Source organism: Caretta caretta, chromosome 10 (genome assembly GCF_965140235.1).
Source record: "Caretta caretta isolate rCarCar2 chromosome 10, rCarCar1.hap1, whole genome shotgun sequence".
NCBI classification, from domain to species: Eukaryota; Metazoa; Chordata; order Testudines; family Cheloniidae; genus Caretta; species Caretta caretta.
In genome coordinates, this window is record NC_134215.1 from 77,159,109 (window position 1) to 77,180,674 (window position 21,566).

Genomic DNA, 21,566 nt, shown 5'->3' on the forward strand with positions numbered 1-21,566 from the left:
CACAACCTCAAATCCCTCATCACCTCTCCCTCCGCTCACCTTGAAACTCAGCTGACCTCACATAAGTTTGGGAATCTGGGATCTTAAGCTCTTACACTCACCAAGAACTTCCAATGCGAAATATATTAGGGGAAACAGAGGAATCAATGTCAATCCACAAAGAGCTTTGATGGTCAATGGACAACTTAGAGCGATACCCTAAATTAGGGTAAAGCTAAACAACATAAACTGCTTTGCTCGAAGTTCTTTGATCTGTACGATATTCATCGCTATACAAATGCCTTCTCCACCAGCTGGCTGAGGAAATTATATTCGCATTCCCAGACTCACACAGGGCCACAGCTCCAAACTGGACTCTCACCGGACGCCCCTGCTTCGACACAAGCAACCACTTTTACCTGCATAATCGAGACAAGCCAGCATCTGCACGTTGAACTGGGGCAGTTAGATGTACAACTATCCCATGTGAATGCAAACTGGGTGCACAAACCAACTGTCCTGGATACAAACAGCTTAAAAGTGGGGACAAAAGATTAGAGACCACAGCTGAAAATCCACCCACAAATTTGTGTGTCTTGTACCCAATATAACTGGGATAACTTGACAGAGGTATCAAACAAACAAAAAACCCCACTCTGAAACAGGCTAGAGCAGAGGGGCCTTGCCGTTGTCCTATCTGAGGTATGAACCTTGAGTGGATGATCATTCCATGAGCACATGAAATCCCAAACTAAAGTAAACATCAGCCATTCAAACAGACTAAATGCCTAGTAGAATCTTTATTTGAACAAACGGTTCTTACAAGTTTTGTGGTGCCCAGGTTACGTGTTAGCATGACTGCACTGGGGGCATCCCCACCGCTGGGCCTCACCCCTTTCGGCACTCATGTATGTTGCTGTAGCGAAAACTACATAATTTGGTGACCTTTCCATGACAGATCATTTAAAAAGTGGGATACCAAAAGAATGGAAATCCAACTATTCCTTTAAAAGAGGATCAATTCTGAATTTAACACAATAGACACAGTGAAGTTATTTTTCAGGGCCATTCTCAGGTAGTCTAGTCCCAAACTTTACATTAAGTGAAAGTTTTCAGAATCGAATAATAGTAAAAAAAAAAAAAAATCCATTGAATAGTTTTTGAAAACCATGTACCTACACAAAGGCGGGGGCAAGAGGGAGTTTGTTTGGGTTTTACCTTCCCGGGTGGCGTTTGCAACCCAGATAGTAAAACTTCTGCTGTGCTTGAGGGCCAGGAGGTGAGGTTAACTAGAAACAAAAGGGAAACTTGCATGTCTGGGTTCACGTCCCAAGAAGAGGGAAAAGCGAAAGCTAAACAAAGTAGACGCGTGTTCCATTGTTAGACTGAATAATCCTATGGGGCTGCCAGAAACACCGCACAGGAGGGTTGTTTATTTAAAGATACATTGATTTAACCTGAGCGTGTTTCTCTTGCATCTTTCACTCTTGGTTTAGTTTCCATGGAATAGCAGCTCTCAAATTGTTGACTGAACAGCATCTTTGAAAAAAGCCCGACAGCTCAATAGCACTGAGGTGAATGCACAAACGCCACGTGAACCAATGCCCTGTTTGCTAAACCCGGGTATCTAACTGCTGGCATTTATAAGGGAGAGAGATTCAGAGATGCTATGGGTTCACTAAGCCCCCGGCTTAGGTTTCCAAAGAACTTGGCTCAGTTGGCAGAGCATTCCCTGAATGTGTTACCACGCTGAATGGGATGCAGTACACATGTCACTCTAAAGAAGGCATCACAGGAAGGCTGTTACAGAGGTGTGAATTCCAATTTCACTGCAGATGTTCCATCACACACTGGATCTGATCCAAAGGTCATGGATGTCAATGGAACAATTCCCACTGCTTCCCCTGGGCTTTCTATCAGGCCCTCTGCATGTCAGCTACCTTGAAGCTGCAGGTTTCACATACACAGGAACAGAGTTAGAGTTCTTTTTTCTTCAAAACCACAGCAATCCTGAAGAAAAAAGCACATTAACTCCAGAGATTTTCCTCACTGCTCCACTCCTGACAAGTGCTTCCTTGGCACCCTTCCTCCAGCTGGAAAGGAAGCTCAGTAACTCTTTCTGGACCTACTCCGTGTACTGAGACAGGGCCGCCCCCTCACCCAGAACTGAAGGGCCACCCCCACAACCGTGGAACCACTGAATCCAAGCCACTACTGAAATCTTGGGGCAACAAATGAAAAAACAGGAACAGGAGTAAGGGGCAAAGGCTGAAAATCAGGGAACTGTAAGGGGACGCTGAGCAGAGACCCGACAGGAGGTCCGAGGTAACAGGTGGGCCTGACGAGGAGGTACAAGGGATCGCAGGCCTCGATCTCATGCCCACAGGTACCCAGGCAGTGTTCAGACCACGGCCGTCACCCAGCAGCTCACCTGAACCAGTGGAGAAGTAAGCCAGTGAAGCTCTAGCTTGCAAAGGGCCCCACCCACAAAGCTCCTGACTGGGGGAGACATCCAGTCCCACCGGCTGGTTTGGACGCTCCACTTAAACCAAAAAGAGGCGCAGGAAGATGTCTGAGCAACTAGGTGAAACCCTGCCTGGGTGGGACTGTGGATGCTGCCTACTTGCCTGACTCTTGAGCCCTGCCTCCCTTCCTGGTTCCTGTCCTACTTATCCCAGGCCTCCATCTGTTCCCAGTTCCTGCCGTGCTCCAGGTCCCTGCTCCAACACCCTACCCCGACTCCAGCTTCGGCTCTGACCTTCGGCTCGGCCCCTGACTCTGACCCCAGCTCTGGTTCTAGGCTCCTGACTAACCATTAGGCCTGACCACCAACCGCCTGTCCTTAAAGGAGGCCTTGCAACTCTGTGGGACCATGGATGGGGGGTGCGTGTACATGGAGGAGCTGCAAGGAAAATGCAGCCAGCACCTCAGCGGGAGGTTCTGGAGGAGCCGTAAGAGGGGATGCAACCTAATGAACTCTACATAGACACATGCCCGGGCCACCCTCCCGCTGCGGAAAGCGGACATTAACAGCGATTCAGAAAAAACCCTCAAACACTGCTGTAGGAGCTGGCAGACCCCATGCTCACCTCCCACTGGAAGACCGAGTCCTCGTCACCTCTGTCATGCACACACTCGGCACAAACTGCCCCACGCACTGGGATCAGAAGCCTGCTTTCAAACCTTGGGTCTGGCCGGCTGACGCTTCGCAGAGTCACATGGCTCGCTGCAGCCAAGGTGAGTTTTAACGATCATCCTTCATCAATATCATTTCCAGTGCATCGTTCCCCACGCAAACTAAAGAGTTTGTTGGTTGTGTTGTGCCTGGAGTCCCCTCTGCTAGTGCAGAAGGCAGCAGAAAAAGGAAATTCCCCCTGGGTAATGGACACGCAATGCAGGTCAAGCTGATCACCCTACTCCACTCCCACCTGTTTCCTCTCCTGTTTGTGAAAGGATAGGGCTAAGGAGGGTGGGGAAAAACACAGCACCTCCACAACTCTCAGCTTTAATTCTGCTCTCTGTCACAGGTCTGGTGCCAGCTGATTTGTGTATTCACGCTTGGCAGAGTAAGCAATTTATTCTTCAGAGTGTCACACAGCCTCAACTCTTGTTGACTGCAATGGCAGCTAAGGGCACTCAGGAATTTGCAGGATTAGGCCCTAGGAGAATAGATCACTACATCTCCCTCACCAAAACAATCAATCAAAGCTATTACTTTTCTTTATACAGCAATTTTCAGCAGAAATCACTTCACAAAAGTATCCTCATTTGTACAGCACTTTGGGGGATACACGTCACTTCACTGGCTACTGACTGAGGGGGAACACAGCAGCACTCAAGAGTTTGTGACAGGAAGTAATGGACTCTGCAACCCAACTTAAAGATGTAAAAGAAATTTTCTTGAGACTCATTACCCAAGTTGGAACGTGGCCAGGAACACCAAAGTTAACACCCTTACTCTTGTCAAAATGCCACTGATCTTCAGCAACATGTGATCAGGACCTCATGACTCATCTAAAGGACCGCACTTCGGTGAGCACAATGTTCCCTAATATCTTATTGGATCAATGGTCTGACAGAGGCTTGGAGGAAAGGCTGCCAAAGCCTGAATTACCGTCACCACTTCTTCCTATACCACCAGGGTTTTCTTTGGAGGTCTCAATCCAACAAGAAACACAGCCCACAGTCAGGGGAGACGTATTAAAATTAATACAGAGCAGCAGCATAGTCTAGTGGACAACTATTCCTGGCTCTGCCACTGGCCTGCTGAGTGACCTGGGGGAAGTCATTTCGCGTCTCTGTGCCTCGGTTTCCCCTCCCACTCGTCAACTGTGCTATCTAATTGGATTGTAAATTGTTTGGGGGCAGAGGTGGCGCTGGTCACTGCACAGACATGCAGTAAGAGACAATCTTGGCTGGAGCCTTTTGGGAACTAGTAGAATACACAAAAAAACAAAGTTCAATCCGCTGGGAGTGTACAGCCTATGAAACATCAAACCTAGACATCTGACACGTGAAGAATTTAGTTCAATAATAAAAAAACAAACAATATACTTGTACAGGCCTTTAGAGCAAAGGATCTCAAAGTGCTTAACCAATATTAACATGCCATGAAAAATTACCACAAAAATGACATTACGGGGGTCCAGGTTTATTTTGTCTTAGTGAGTCTTCAGCAAACGTGCTGAGTTTACAAAGAGCCTTTTTGCAAATGTCAGCCCGACAAACTCAGCCTGAGCTCTTACAGCTGACCTATTATCACTCCTGGTGGGGCTGAGAGAGCCAGAAGAGGGCTACACATCTATAACTGAGGGCAGAGTCTGGTCCCCTTGACTGCAACTCTGCCACCCTGCTATCTCCCCTGGAGCTGCAGCGATATAACTGAAAGCCCTGCACGTGAAACGTAACACCTCTTCTGCGCAAGCCAGAAGTGAATCCCCATAACTGTGCTGGCTCTGGAGCACTAGCGTAATCGTTATTTTTAATCCCTAATGTAAGCAGATATGTAGGATTACACAGGCAGCAGATCTGCTGAGAAAGAAGCTGCCAATTTATGAAGCCACTTTCCAGAGCCAATTTAAGCTTCACAACACCCCTGCCAGCTCAGTATTATTAGCCCCATTTTACAAATACAGAAATTGGGCCTCAAAGAGAGAGGTTAAGCTCCAAATTTTCAAAATGGCCTTTGATTCTGAGTGCCTGTTTTACAATGCCCAATATTAGACATCGAGGGGGCCCAGCACCTATAACTCCAAACAACAAAGAAAGCTGCAGCTGTTAAGATCCTCTGGGGAGGAGAGGGAAAAATCACCTCAGAGGTGTTCTAGAGTTGGCCACTCCAAAATAGAGGTGCCCAAGATTAGTCCAAGTGATCTGCTGAAGATCATGAGTCAATGGCCTAGCTGGGACTAGAATCCTGGAGAATCCTGATTCCCAGTCCCTGGCTCTATTCCCTAGGTGCGATGCTTTTGTTATGGTGATGTAGAGATTAACAGAATCTTCCTTCAACTAAAATGCAAAGCAATATCTAGTGGTTTCCTACAATCCACCTGACTGCCCTCCTCTTCAGAGGGACAATAGGAGGAACAGGAGCATCCTGAAATAAAGGACTATGTCACCCAACTTTTTAGCTCATTAGCACCTGCCCGTTTAAATTTTGTTAAGCTACAAAGGAATCTCACGGTAATTTTTACTAGGAGTAGAACAAGGTTGTAGAAGAGCTCTACTTTGACCAGATCCCCAGCAGGTGGGAAAGAATCTACACAGTGCTTATATTTGGATGTCATCTGTTTGCTTCTCTTTTGCACTTGTCCAGTGAGGGACAAGAATGCAGGGCCACTCCCTGCTCTGCATTATAACTGCTGTACATGTGCTCGGAGTTTCACACAACATGGATCAGCACTGTAATCACCTACACCACAGCTAATGGAAAAGAAACACACTCAAACCAGTGGTGGAATGGTCCTAAGACCAATACTTACCAACAAGAAGGGGTCTCTGACTTGAAGTTAGTTCAGCTCCAGAATTGCTATTCAGAAAGCTAGGGCCCTGAAGAACTCGCTAGAGCTATCCACCAGGTTTGCAGGATCTGGTTAGTGCTAATGTAAATGCTTTTAATGCCTGCAAACATTTAATTAAATTAAACCTTCAGCGCTACTTAGCGTTGAAATCTTCTTTTTAATATTTCAGCAGAGGCTTCCTAATATGGGCTAACACAGGTTGCATTACATCTCTCTATTTTTAGTGCACTTGGTTTTTTGGCCATAACAACTGCTATTTCAGACCAAGTCAAACTTGCAGAGAAAACACAGCTAAGAGACACTGATTAAAGATGGGGAAATTCATCATGTGACTAACGTATACCTGTTTGAGGACAATGTTCCACACATTTGATACCTGAAGACGAGCACCTATTTAAACTATTACCACCGCTGTTCAATTGGACTGCAAGAAACTGAAAGTGGGAAGAAACCCCATTGTTATTTTGTGAATAAAAATATGTTGATTTTCTTTGTTTTTCCTCTATTTGCTGTTCTCCATGCAGCACATTTGTGGGCATTACATGAAATTTGTGGTTCATTTAAGCTGAACAATGAGTTTTAAGACAGACTTGCATTTAGGAGTAATTTATGGGGTCTGTGTCAGAAGCATTAAATAATAACCTTTCATCCAAAGACAATCTGCTCTCTTTCATGCTCCTGGGGCTGTATTTTATATCAAGTCCCTTCGACGTAGAGAGACCTTAATACATCACCAGAGACCTTTGGAAAAGTTATCAGGGAACTTTACATTTCCCGAAGAAACAGAACATTTTATGAGCTGGTTAAGAGAGACTGCTTTGCTTTCATAATGTGGTTAGATTCTATCTTTTTAACATGGATTTTTCCCGTCCCTCCAAGAAACCTTGAGAAAATCCTTTCCCATGCACTGGATTGTTGATGGCATAAGAAATATGCCAAATACATTGAGCCAGGGTTTCAGCTAGTCTAAATCGGTGTGGTGTTACTGAAGTTAATGGAATAGGCCTATTTCCACCAGCTTAGGATCTGGCTCAGTATATGTAATGTGTTATGTTTGTGGCCCCCTCTCTAATAACTGTAATGAGACTATAAATAATATTAAATAACATCTAGCACAAGCCTAATTTTTATATTGCCATTTGAGGGTTCAACAAGACTTCATACAATACTTAATGGCTGATATGAAAGGGTAACTTTTTCAAAAGCTCCAAGAGCTGAAGAAGCAAAATCCTGCAGAAATGTGGCACGTAGGCTCCGAAATACAACTGATTTTTCAAGGAGTCTAAGGACTTGTCTACACAGTGAGGTCTACTAGTACGCGAAGCCATACTTCCGGACTTTCACTGTACCGTAGCACTATCCACGAGGGATGGTTACTACAGAGCACACTGTAGAATTGCTGGCTTGCTACACTGTAACTCACCATGTAGACAAGCCATAGGCACCCGAGTGTCTGTGTCACTTTTGAAAACAGGACTTCGGTGCTTTTGAAAATTTGATGCAAAGGCTAATTTTAATCCGGTGACACCACTGGGTAGCTACATTTGGGGGTGTTGAAAGAGGCAGGCAGAAATGTCATTGCACTTTTGTCCTGTATTTCAACAGGACAGTCACTGCTTAAGCCGACTGGCTTTCCCATGCCGACGGCCACAAACCTCATGAACCGGAACTTTAGGGAAAGGCAAACAATGACAGAACAGACTGGTTACGGGCTAGACAGCTGAGATCATGACATATTGCATCCATCAGAACCATCTCTCTGCTGTGTTGCGGTTTTCCGGTTTGGAGGCTGTTATCCACCATTGCCATAGACGTAAGCTCTTTAGCCCAGAAACCATCTTTTCATTATTATCGTGCCTACCACAATAGGGCCCAGAACCTGATTGTATCACACTAGCAGTTACAAGCCCCAAATTAACAACATTAATAAGCAAGCTGTTAAGAAAATGGCTCAACCATCTGGTGCCGCCCACTAGAGGGTGCCCCCCACCCTGGTGTAGCAATGTCAGCATAGATCAGGGCATTATAACAAGGTTTTGCTCCATACATGAATTCTGCATCTAACCCCTATACAATTAGGCCCAGGGTAAGAAGATGTTTCCATCTACTGTGTACAACATTAGATTAACTTTCTACATAGAGGGCCAAATTACTCCCCAGCATAGGAAAAGCCAGGAGAGCCAGTGGCAAAGGGAGGGGGAACCTGCACAAGATTTCCTCTTGTAGAGTGTTCCCTTATTATCTCAGAGGAAGATGGATTGAAGAGCTGCCCACCAACCCAATGGATACTAGGGGAGAAAGGGAATCAGTGGGAGCCCACGGCACTCTGCAGCATCTCTGACCCTTGTCATTGGGAGCATAGCGCCAGTGGACCCACTTCTAAAGGGGAAGTCCCATAGAGAAAAGGCCATGGAAAATAAAGCCCGAGAATATATTACCTTTCCACCATGAGCATCACAGGGCTGGTGAAGGGGGATTATTGGTCCCCCCTAGCCCTACCCCTTCCTCTCCCTGGCTTGCATGATGCCCATTCCTTGTCCACTACATAGCCCTGCATGGGGTCTGGGGTGGGTGGGGAATGGAGATGCTGCTGGGGGCGTCACTAAGCCCCCACTCTTGTTCAGGATGAGGTGTTCCATGCATAAATCTTGGGGGCCATGATTAGCCCAACACTTTGGGCATAGGGAGTACGGTGGATGACATAGGAATGCATGGGCATCTATTTACTCATGTGCACGCTTTCCTACCTATGTACTAGATGCTCTAGACAAGCCACGTTAAGAACACAGGGCACATGCATACTGCCAATGCAGCATCAACATGGGCCAGTATTCAGACTGGCCATTGTCCCTTCCACGTGTTATTCCAGGAGTAATTTGGCTCCCGGTGCCTCTCAGAAGAGGAACACTGGTCAGCTGTGCAGTGTAACCTGTGGGAGCGTCACTGACACCAGCTGGACTAAAGGTGACATTTTACAGATGTTCAATGACAACCCTTACAAAGTCCCCAGGGAGCAGTCCAGCTCAGTTTCCTTCTCCCCCTTGCACAGATCCTCAGGCAAAGGATGACGCATTTGCTGTTTGGGAGGCAAAGGACAGTGCCTTTGGGAAAGTTGGGTCCCACACAGGTGAACCCCCAGATGGGGCATTTTTGCTTTCCCTTTCTTCTACATTAATTTATTTTGCTTTCTTCTTATACGCACTCCCCGTCCCCCAGGAGCCATTCCAACAGCTCACGTGTCTTTACAGGTGAGTACATTAACACATTACAGGCCCATTGCAGCCAGTGGGAATCCTTCCACTGGCATCTACTTGCACTGGTTACAGTCCTGTGGACCCACGTGTATGATCAGTCATTCGTACCTCCTAACAGTCCCGGGTTTCGTGGGACTATCCTGCTCTGACCCCCGAAACCGCCTGACCCAGTTGAAGTGGCTCCTGTCCCACAGGGCTGGCTGGGCTCAGCTCCCTGCTCCAGGTGTTGCAACCTTGCCCCTGGTGCGCAAGGTCACAGCGCTGCTCAGGTTTAGCCCTAGCCCCCACTAACAGGAGGGCAGCTGGGCCAAATTTGAAGGAGTGGTGCTTGAATATGTGCCCCAGGCTGCAGTGCAGCTCCCTCAAATTTAGCCCAGCTGACCCTCCAGCATGGGGTGTGGGGGCCGGGCCAAACCTCAATGGCATTACAATGTGACCCCGTGCCAGGTAGCAAAGCCTGGCTCCAGGAGACAAGCCCAGCCAGCCCCAGGAGACAGGAGCCGCCGCTATGGGGTGAGCATAGAGCAATTTCACTCTGCCATTCCGCCTCAGGCCTCCCTCCTGGGGGGGGGCAGCACCTGACCCCCCCCTCCCCCAAGACCTCCCATTCCCTGGGAGCAGGACCCATCCCGCTTTACCCTTTGGAAACGTTGAGAGGTAGAATCAGTGCTATTTAAAACCTTATCATCTGAAGCTTTACTTATTTTTTTACACCCCCCTCCCCTCCCCAAAAAAATAATAAATCTAAAGTGGCACTAGTTCACTTTACTGTCCGCCGAGTTACAAAGGTTCGGAAGGAAAAACTAAAAAAAAGAGCAGCTTTGATAAGTTCTAAGAACACACAAAAAACAACTAAGAATTGGTAAATATTCAAAACCATGGCACTCCCAGAGCTTAAAAACAATAAACCCTTTAATTCATATTTATACATGCGTGAGTGTTGGTATGTATACACAATATATAGTTCCACGCTATGTGAGTATATATAAAATGTATAGTGTCTAAACATATTTCTTAAACACTTGCAGTCTCTGACCGTGCATGCCAAATTTCAGCCTGTGTCATATTTGACAGCCAAGTTACAAGCAAACTGGGGTCCCTAATGGAAATCTGGACAGTTCCTTAGTTCCAGTTCTTAGTAATGAAGTCTTTTATTCCCATGAGAAAGCTTGGAAGCAAGCCGCTCACATATCCTTTCCATGCTGTTTCACTAGGAACGGACCTCGGTGTGGCAGAGAGGATTATTTTTTTTTTCTGTTTCTAAACTCCTTGTGCACAAAAGTTAATCCAAACCAGACAGAAGTCAATTAGGTCATTAGTGTGCTAAGCCTATTAACAACCATGACTTACATTTCTTTCCTGCAACAATGAAAAACATTCAGGAGTTTGCTTTTTAGCAGGAAGGCCCATGAGCAATTCCCTTATTTTCTGACATTCAACTTGTGGCAGTGGCTGCTTGAACCAGTAGAAGATTCCTACATTGTACATTTGAGCTGCACGTCCACCTGGCAGGTTTGCAAACTCAGTCCCGTAATGTGGAACACAAGATGAACCTTGCCAGAGCGGAAGGACAGTCTTGTGGTCAACGTCCAGGACTGGGATTCAAGAGGTTGGGGCTGTTCCCAGCTGTCACAGACTCCCTGGGTGACCTGGGGCAGGTCACCTAGGATCAGATCCGAAGCCCATTAAGTCAATGGGAGACTTTCCATCAACTTCAACAGGTTTGGATCAGGCTCTTAATCTCCCTCATGGGGTTGACACCGACCTACCTCACCGGAACGTTGCGAGGGTAGATTCGCAAAGGTCTGCAAGGTGCTCAGATACGATGGTACTGATCACCGTCAAAAGGCTGTAAATAAACGAGGAGCCCAGTATTGCAAAGTTCTGCGCTCCCTGGACTCCAGTGGAGCAAATGAGCGAAGGGAGCGCTGCACCATGCAGAAATGGCTTTAATTTTGCAGTGGCAGCCCACTGCGTCTCAGTGGACTAGAAGAATGAAGGTGTAGCTGACTAATGAGTTGTAATGTGCAACACCGCACGCACACAGGCTGTTTTCCTGACAAGCACAGTTTAAAACTATGGATGATCATATTTTATCCTGTGTTAGTAAATACTGTATTTGCTGTAAGTAATAGAGATGCAGTAACTACAGCACGTAGCTGTCAAATCTTTTCTGGAAAGCCTGAGAGGTCCAAAATGCTGCATGTGCAAGAGCAACCTCTGGCATGAGACATGTCAGCCTCACTAGGGATGATCCCAAGCTGCCAAATTCCGATCCAGATCTTGCTCTCCCCACAGTTCAGGGGGTTTGGAGCCAGGGTTTTGGGGTCTGAACCCATCACAACAACCGCCGCTGGTGAGGTAAGAGCTCAGCTCTGTACAACACACGAGAGAAAACAGGGTCTCTGCTTTAAACCGCGTTCTGTCAACAATCAGCAACCAGTACTGACCAGACAATCCAAATTAATGAGCTAAGGTCCAAAGGTTAAATCCCCAAACGCGGCATCCTTTAACAAGAGGATATGCAAACTTTCTGAGGCCCTCTGTCCACCTCACTACAATCCTTCCAGCTCCTCAAGTCTAACCGCAACTGCCTTTCCTACAGCCTGCTGGTTTCAATATCAGTGACCTTCATGGCTGCCACCTCCCTGAATGTCCCATAGCAGCTCCAGCTCCTGATCTTCTCTACTCTGCCCAGAGTACCTGATCAACCCTACTCCTGAGCACCTCAACTCCCACGTCTACTGCTTCCCTGACTGCCCCACAGCAACATAGCGTCAGAGAGTGCACGCAGCATGAGCAGTTGTCTGCCACTGCTCCACCCAGCACAGAGTTCACCCAGTACAAGAAGTGGGGAGCAGGAATGATGGGGAGCAGGGGAAGAGGTAAGGGGAACAAAACATGTAGGAACATAGTGCCGCTCATGAAATGAGACCGGGCTTGGCAGAGTATGTAAGAAATCTGTGCGTTCAGCCTTCTAGGACAGATCCCCAGCTAGTGTAAATGGACAGAGCTCCACTGAAGTCCATGCTACATCAGTTTACACTCGCTGAAGATCTGGCCCTAGGTCTTAAAACTGGGAGGAGCCAGGACATGGTCACTAAACATTCATACATCTTCTTGGAATCTCTGAGGGTATTTTAATATCACCAGCTGTTTTCTTATTAACATCCAACAAAAAATAGAACCGCGGGGGGGGGGGGGGAGGTAAGACGGGCAGTGGGAACAGCTGCATTTATTCAATGTTTTCACTACAGCTGCTACATACTGAAAGGCTGAGAAGATTTGCAGGGGCTCATAGGCACAAAACTCTCCAAGTGGATACACTTACCCAAGCTTTTGGCTTTTATTCCTCTGGGGTGACTGAAGAGGTGAAAAAGGGGTAGGAGGAAAGAGCGGGGGGGGGGGATATCAATAGGCAGAGAAATGTTAACTAAGAACACAAGTGCCACTGATTAAATGAGATTCTTGCTCTCTCTTATCCCAGTGGAGAACCTGGGGTTTGTTGCTTATATAATTACATCCTCTTCGGTCCTCCTTTTCGTTTAATAAAAAAAATAGTTCTAACATTATCCCACTCTGTTATCATCAAAGACTGGCAATTCCGAACTTCCCGAACACCCAGTGATTTCAGCAGACCCTCTCCTCCCTCAGTCATCCATGTATATGGGGATTCCAGAGATAGGAATGAGGACACAATTTGGGTTCAGAATCCAAACCCCAACTAGTTAAGGGGCACTAGGAGTCGGGTTCAGCACCTTAGAGAGAGAGATGCTCTATTCACAAGAGCCAGATCTAGGGCTGATTTCAAATAACCATCATCCCCAGGGGGTTGGATTGGGGTTCTGGTTCAGACACTATCCTCCAGTTAAAGCCTATAAACCCCACAGAAGATAGACACATGCACACACACCAAACTGACTCCAAAGATACAAATACAGAGGCATTGAAAATTGTTTGCTAAGGAGGCTGCTGCAAAGGAGGAGTCCACCACATTGGAGCTCCAGCCTGGGTTCACAGGGCTAGAGAGAGACAGGAAGCTTCCTGAGGCTCATCTCCAGGAAAGTGGGACATCTGAATAGGACATTTCATTTATCTTAAATGATCAAAAGGAAACCAGTTTTTGTGAGCAGCCATTTTAAAAGATCTTTACTCCCAAAATAGATAAGCCAAAATTTGCTGAGAATGTCACGCCGAAAAATCAAGTGGCAGGAACCAAACCCAAGCCAGATTTCAGGTGTGAAATCTGGGTTCACACTACCCTTGACAATTTCAGATTCACGTACGCATTTACAAATTCAATGAGAAATAAGTTTGCTCATCTGGCTGCATGACTTGCATCACTGTTTATATTAACGGTTGGCTGATCCAACAGTCTGAATTCAGACAGATGAAATGTGTGGAGGACAAACTGAATATTTTTAGATCTCGTACAATTTTTACCAAAAATTAATTCTGCCCATCTCTGCCCCCTACCAGATAGTCCAATTATGCATTTCAAACTCTAACGGTACCATCCGGGATGGAATACACACCTCTTCCCTCCTACAAACAATCCCCTGAGATCACTCTCTGCAAGAGGCACCTTTGAATCTTCGGCATTCATAAATAAATGACAAAGCTAGGCGTGTAAACGAGAGTGTTTTCTCAGGCAGGGCCTGATCCTGTTCCCATTGACATCAATTGACAAAACTCCCATTGACTTAAAATGCTGTAAGATCAGCCCATTAAAAGTGGAACAGTGTACAGTGCCTTCAATCAGGTTCTCACAGCACTTCACAAGCATCCACATTTGCGACACGGGCAAGTATTATTCTAACCAACTTAGAGAGGAGGAGGCTCAGACACAGTGAGGTTAAGAGATTTGTCCAAGATCAGAATGCTGGGAGACAGGCATAGAAACCAGGGGTCCTAATTCTCTAGCCTGTTATAATCACTCTTCATAGCCTCTCATTACAGTGTAACTCGAAGAAACCCATTTAAGCAAAGGTTCAGACCATATTTATTTTTCAAACTATTTAAACAATACCCAGCATATGGGTCTATTTATGTTTGTATTCGCATAATTGACTTTTAAACCCTCTCTACCTGAATGATCCATCACCATGTCATTCATCACTACCTCTTACTGTCCTAAAATTCAGAGCTGGAGCACCGGTGAACACAGATCTTTGACAGAACAACAGTCATGATCGTAATGCATTCACGCAGTTGATCTCTTGTGCCTTTTCTCAAACTCACCTGATATGACTTTGCAGGGCTGGTCAGGGACCTGGGATTTAGCAGGATAGCTGGATTTCGAGGATCGTTTGTGCCTGATGAAATGCTCTCTTCCACTGAACGAGGTCTCCGAGATATTGACAGGTTGGATTAGCAACTGTTCTGTTCCAATCTGGATATAGCCAATCTGTCCACACAGGGGAAAAATTATTAGTTCCTTTGGCATGTTAACTATTTGTATTTCCCAGATCTCTTTGTGCTCAGTGTTTTTCTTATTCCCACTAGATCGCTTCACAGCAATGCATTTTCAAGCTCATTTGTGAGTACACATACATTTTAAGGCCAGAAGGGACCAAGACAATCATCTAGTCTCATCAGCATGACGCAGCCCATAGATTCCACCCATTGTTTGTGCGTTTAAGTGGAAGGTAAGAGTATTAATTATTTGTATTACTGAAGCATCTAGAAGCTCCATTGTGCTAGGTGCTGTACATACATAACAAAGAGATGGTCCCTGCCTCAAAGTATTTAGCAGCTAACACAAAGGTCAGACTGAAGAATCTGTTCCTTTTGAAGTTGTGGGAGCACACACATGCATTTTCCTAAAATTTTATAAAAACACTATGAACACCAGGAAAAAAACTTCTTAATATTAGGACATATTAAACTATGGAGCTAGAGGAGTCTCTGACAAGAAGAGGTGGGATGCACAAACTGGTTCAGAAAAGCTAGAAAACCAATTGAGACCCCAAAGTATAAATACAGGGCCAGATTCTCACCTAGCAAACTGGTCTAGTGTTTCGTGGAGTACCAGCAATAGCTGGGCGAGGAATGGGGGGACGCTACTGGAGGTTAAGAAGATAGAGAACTGTAAGGGGGGGGCAGTCGAAATGGAAGCCGCCAAGTACAGGCTAGTGGATCAGCCAAAGAGCCAAGTGCGCTGGAAAGGACACAAGTGTTGGATGAGTCAGGAGGCCAGAGCTGGGGAAAGGGAAAAGATTTGGTGGATGATAATGGAAGAGATGAATGATAATGGAAAGGATGAGGCCTCTTACGATTTGGGTAAAGCTGAATATGCGTCAGACACACATCCAGATGGTCAGGGGCTCTTCTTTTTTAACAACCCTGAAGATGCCAGTAATAAACTCCCATTGGCTTTTCTTTGCTGGACTTTATCTGAAACACTAAGTTTGTACGTTTACTGTTACTCAGAATGAACCCCCCCACACCCACTCCTATAAACGGAAAGAGCTGCATCTCTCATGCATGACATTAGAGTGGATTTCCCTACTTATGAAATCTGATCATCACTATCTACATGCTAACATTTTATATGTCTTTGATCCTCTTTGTTTCATTTCCAGAACACAAGGTTAAGGTGATGTCCATTGCAGCAGACAAGTTAGTTCCTACATTCCTCTTCACAGAACATGGCCTTGCCTATTTGCAGTGTTCCCCAGTGGACAGAGCACTGGATGGGGACTCAAAAGACCTGGCTTCTATTCCCTGGTCTGCTACTGGCCTACTGCATGACCTTGGGAAACTCACCTCGCTTCTCTGTGCTCAGTTTTCTCATCCTTAAAATGGGGCTAATGATACTGAACTCCTTCGTAAAGTGCTTTGAGATCAATGGAGAAAAAGCACCAGGCATTACTTGTCATGAAAGCTGAAGAAACCCAATATTTAGGTCCTCTTTCCATAATACTCAGCTCTGTGTCCTTCTGAAAATTGTACCCGAAATGGACTGGTGCAGCCCAACAGACAATCAAGCTACACACCGGTCCCACACCAGAGCACACAATTCCAAAGGGGTGCGGCACTCTCAGGCAGGCTGTGCCCCAAAGTTTACATTTTGTGAACAACAATCAAAATAATTATTTTGATCATTTCAGTGAAACCAGTTCTTTTAATAGGATTGACCCAGTCGCCAGTATGGATGGTTAGTGAATGGTCTTTGCTAGCTCACAAGAGCCAGGCCAGGAAAAATGCCTGTAAACAGAAGTGAGCTTTACTCGGCTACTCTCATTGCCCCAGCTGAACAAACTGCAACCAAGTCAAAAAACACCAGAAGTAGAAGACTGTGAGATTCTACCTGCTGCGGTTCTGCGAGGTACGACGCAGAACTCACAGCCTAGGGAAGGAGAGATTAGGGTGGCTTTAAGCCACTTTTGTGTCCTCCCAATTATGAGCTTCTCTGCTGCCCTTGGAGTAACAAAGACAGCCCTGGGGCTTGTCTGAATAAGAGCAGCCTCCCCAGGCTGCCCTCAGGGCCACGGCACAGCCCCAAGTCTTTGCAGTAGCCCTGCCACCAGCCCAGACTCTTATGCTGGGCTTGTGAGGGACTGCTCCAAGTCTGTCTTCCACACTTCCTGCATCAGGGGACTCCTCTGCCAGCCAAATCCAGTACTTTCTGGAGCCCCTTTAAGCCATGCCAGCCCTTTAACTGGCACAGAGGGGACCAAGTAGGGTGAGGATCTCACCCTAGCCAAAATCTTTTAAAACGCTCTCCATTTTTACTCACCCCGCTGGAGATTACTAACCCAGGGGAGAAAAGGGGTGTGCTGATAATCTAGTTTTCTGATAATACATACCGACTTTTTTCATTGCACTGATTCATCAATTATTTTGATTACTATAAAATAAACAAACCATTTTAAAAATAGGACATTTTACCGTATATGATCCCTTGAAAGTATGCTACACAACTAAGGGTCTGATCCAACTTCTATTGGAGTCAACTGGAAGGCTCCTATAAATTCAGCACATGTTAGATTGGCCTGTAGTGCATGTTAGCTTGACTTTAAAAGGGCTCAGGCTGCGTTCGTTCACCTCTCTCTGCAGGGCACACGTATGTAACAGCCACGGGATAGGGAAAGCGAGACTAGATGGGTTTTTCAACGTGTTCTATGCCAGTCAGACAAGCATCCAAAGAAGGGATCTGCACATACGTGCTCGTGCAGGACATTCAACCGCTGACTGCACTAACATGATTTAAAATGTACATTACTTACATACCGTACATTCTGTGTTTCCACACAGAGCGCCAGATCCTGTGCTCACTTACACCTGGGCCATCCCATTGACAGAGTCTGGCCCCCGGATTCCCATGGAAGGATTTTCCACTAGACGCTGTTAACTCTCTCATTTCTACAGAACGTCTAGGAATTGGAGAGAACTGAGCACCCAACGTGGAGTCCTCCCAAAAATCAGAGGCCACTTTCGAAAGCTTGGGCTTTAAAACCCCTTGGTGCTCCAGGTCAGCCCTTCCCAATCCTTACACATGGATAGCAATGACTTCCCTACCTCAAAGGAGGGCTCCGAGGGGAAGTTCATCTATGCATACTACAAATAGAGAGAGTCCCAAATGGAAGGTGCTATTTATGTGCAAGAATAACGGTGATTTGTGGGTCCCACGGAACACCTAATAGTTTCACATAACTTGCTCCACACTGGAGTTTTGGAAGAGTCAGGCTTCTTATCTTTAATAACAAAGTGGGCTTTGCCAGGGTCATTTTGAAGAAAGCAATAACTCTAGCTTCCCCTAGGACGCTCTTCACTACATGCTTTCCTTATTCCAACCTTCCTGCTGGGAGGCAGCCCCAACCCCCACCCCCCTTTTTTTTTTTAAATATAGGTTTTAATTATATAGGAGAAGGGCTGTAAATCTGGTGCTGTGGTACTAAAAACCACACCAGAGCTCCTGAAACTATGCCAGCCATTTTCTCTGGGGCCAAAAATATGTAAGAAGAAGTCAGTTTCATCACCACCTAACATTAGCCCAACTTTCTGGCATCAAGTGCAAAAATAATTTAAACCACTGGCAAGTCCTTATGTTTCACATTTGCTTTGGAATTGCAAAAACTCCTTCCTCTCAGTTATGAAGGAAAAGAGCTACACGTCTCTACCCTGGCACCAGTTAAGAAGGAATCTAGGATCTAATCCTACAAGCTTATTAACTGGAGTTTGAGGCATGGAAAGTTTGCAGGATTGGGCCCATCAAATACATCTAAAGAGATTTACCATTTCCCCCAAATTTGCTGGTATGGAGTGCTGAAGCCTTTCTGGTTCACTCAGGGACATAATGACCTAGTGCCTTGACTATTGACTGACTCAGTTCATTAATTTGTTTTTTTGCAACAAATACTGTTGTTCAGATTGATGCTTCCAAATCCACTGACTGCACCAGTCTTCAAACGAGACATCAGCATCAGAGCAAGGCTGTACTAAATTTCCCTTAGCACAATCTACCCCTAACTAGCTCAGGCATGGAATGGGGGCTGGTTTCTGGAGTTACTAACAATGCAACATCACTGCTGAGGCTGGTTTTCCCAAGTCTCCGGCTGTGGAATTCTCTTCAATCATTCCAATTAAATAAAGTTTCGTATCTGTCAATTTACATTGGGGGGGGTGGGGGAAGAGATCACAATCTTGGATACTTCCCGTGGTCTTTATGCTGCTGTTCTCAAAGAAAATATGTAAGCAATAGCATATGACAAGCAACGTCATTACATCAAATAACAGCAGAGCTTGGGTATGCTGGAAGGCAAGAAGCCATCAGCCGACTGCCTTCAAAACCCTGAGACAGGAGAGTTATCCGAACAGAAAAATTCAGTGTGGGGGCTTATTTGCTGCTCCACAGAAGCTCTAGAAATTCACTGTCATCAGAGGTATGAATCTAACTTGGATTTTACAATTAGTGTGACAGGACATTACAACTGACAGAACCACTCAGTGCAGTTAGCAGCAAGGCTGGAATAGTTTCACCCTCACAAGGCATGCAAGTGAACTGCAAGTCAATTCAAATAACAAAATAAAAAGACGTCTACCCTTCCCCCAGCCACACCACACCCCAGGAACAATAAATGGTTCCCTCTTTTGCCTTCTATCCAACTTTCAATCTCTGATCAACTCAAGATGTCTCTCCAGCAGAAAACATCCCCTGCCTTATTTCTTTATGTGATCAATGAGGAGTTCAAACACAGTCTCCGCTTCCCAGAGGCTTGTATACACATCGATCACTCATGCAAGAAAACATCTGCTAACACTAATCTACTCTTCTGCTACCAGTAGCTCATCACCCTCCTGGTGTCTACACAGTATCTTGTTTGCCATAAGGCCTGGTCCACACTACAAAAGTAGATCGGTTTAACTACGGCAGTCAGGGGTGTAAAAAATCCACCCCTGAGCAGTGTAGTTAAACTGACCTGAGTTGCTGTGTAGAGAGCACTGGAGTGCTGGAAGAATTCATCCGTTGACCTAACTACCCCTTCTAGGGGAGGTGGATTATTAACTACGCCAGTGGGAGAACCCCTCCCGTCGGCATAGGTAGCGGCTACACTGAAGCACTACGGTAGCGTAGCTAGGCCACTGCAGCATTGTAAGTGTAGACAAGCCCTAAGCCCTTATCTACACTATGCTTTTGGAGGAGAGCTCACACCATTACACTGCCTCCGATGGTAGCAACAAGGAACTGCTCGGGCTGACCTAGCACTGGCATTCAGGGAAGACCATTCTCCAGCATTTCTACCGTTGTGTTGTCCAGACTTGCCCCAGGCCCTGGCTACCGCCGTGCTCCCATCTTTGGCTATTACTAGGGTCCTACCGAATTCGCGGTCATGAAAAACACATCACGGACTCTGAAATCTGGTCTCCCACCGTGAAATCTGGTCTTCTGTGTGCTTTTACCCTATACTACACAGATTTCATGGGGGAGACCAGCATTTCTCAAATTGGGGGTCCTGACCCAAAAGGGAGTTGCAGGGGGGCCACAAGGTTATTTTAGAGGGGCTGCGATATTGCCATCCTTACTTCTGCGCTGCCTTCAGAGCCGGATGGCCAGAGAGCGGCGGCTGCTGAAGGAGGGCCCAGCTCTGCAGGCATCAGCACGGAAGGGTGGCCACACCGTACCACGCGCTCCTCACTTCTGCGCTGCGGCTGGCAGCAGCTCTGCCCTCAGACCTGGGCTCCCGGCCAACAGCTGCCGCTCTCCAGCTGCCCAGCTCTGAAGGCAGCGCGGCTGCCAGCAGCAGCCCAGTGGTATGAAATTTACAATTTTTAAAATCCTATGACCATGAAATTGACCAAAACAGCCGGTGAATTTGTTAGGACCCTAGCTATTACTGATGGAACAGTATCAGAGGTAAGGAAAGGTTGGATGATTTTTCAGGACATACTAGAGTAGCCAAAGCGTAATGATGCTAATTAGAGATGGAAATCCAAACTTCCACAAGTGCACTGCTTTTGGTTCTGGTCCATACCACATGCTAATACAATCCAGCATTCACATTGTTTGTACCACCATTTTCAATACCAGAGCATCCCTTAACACCACCCATAAAAAGGTAACAAAATATACATTTAAAAGTGGCCTACAGAGGATTTTTTTAATTGTGTTTATGTCTTTTTTTTTTTTTTAATTATTCATCCTGAATAAAGGAAGTTTGCTTTCTTTTCCTTCGGAAAAATTAGGAATGTTCCACCAGACATCTTGTTTTGTGGGAGGATTTCTCAGAGGGTGATTTTTATACTTGATGAGCCCAATCCTGCAAACCTTTTGCAGGAGGGTCTCAGAAATGTGTAGTGGGAACTCTCTTTTCTTAACTGGAGGGGCGGGGGGTGCTGAATCTTTAACAGAGGCGTCCTTGCCCCTAAGTGCTCAGTAGGCATTGGAGATTAATTACATAGGCACGTGCACACAGTTTTAAACAGTCTGACAGACTCCCTTTCCAATTGCTCAGCTGTGACTCTGAAATGTTTTAATTTCACGAGTTCTCCAGTCACTCCACATTGCACAACCAGGCCTCAACCCACCTGTTTGGGGCCTTCTTTGTGTCTTTCCTAGAGACCACCCCTTCCCCTACAATCACACTGTCACCCCAGAAGAGATCAGCTGGGGTACTTTTAGTGTCGAACCTCTGGATTGGGCTCCCCAGAGCCAGCAGCTGAATAGACCAAACGCTCCCTACCATCACCCAGGCTTGATGGCCTTTCCAAGGCATTTAGTTACTCCTGCAACTTCCTGTCTGCCAATAAAGAGGAAGTCATTGAGGTGGGAGGAGGACTAACGACAGACATGGTCGATATTCCTACCTAC

General features: G+C 46.1%; 1 protein-coding gene across 2 annotated transcripts in view; it reads right to left on the minus strand.

Moving 5' to 3' along the window:
• The window catches only part of ADAMTS17 (ADAM metallopeptidase with thrombospondin type 1 motif 17), a 251,727-nt gene that overhangs the window by 221,946 nt on the left and 8,215 nt on the right, over positions 1–21,566 (minus strand). For both annotated transcript variants that reach the window (XM_048867620.2, XM_048867619.2), the window contains exon 3: positions 14,495–14,660. In XM_048867620.2, coding sequence (XP_048723577.1) covers positions 14,495–14,660 — 166 coding nt within the window. The remainder of the gene's footprint in view (positions 1–14,494; positions 14,661–21,566) is intronic.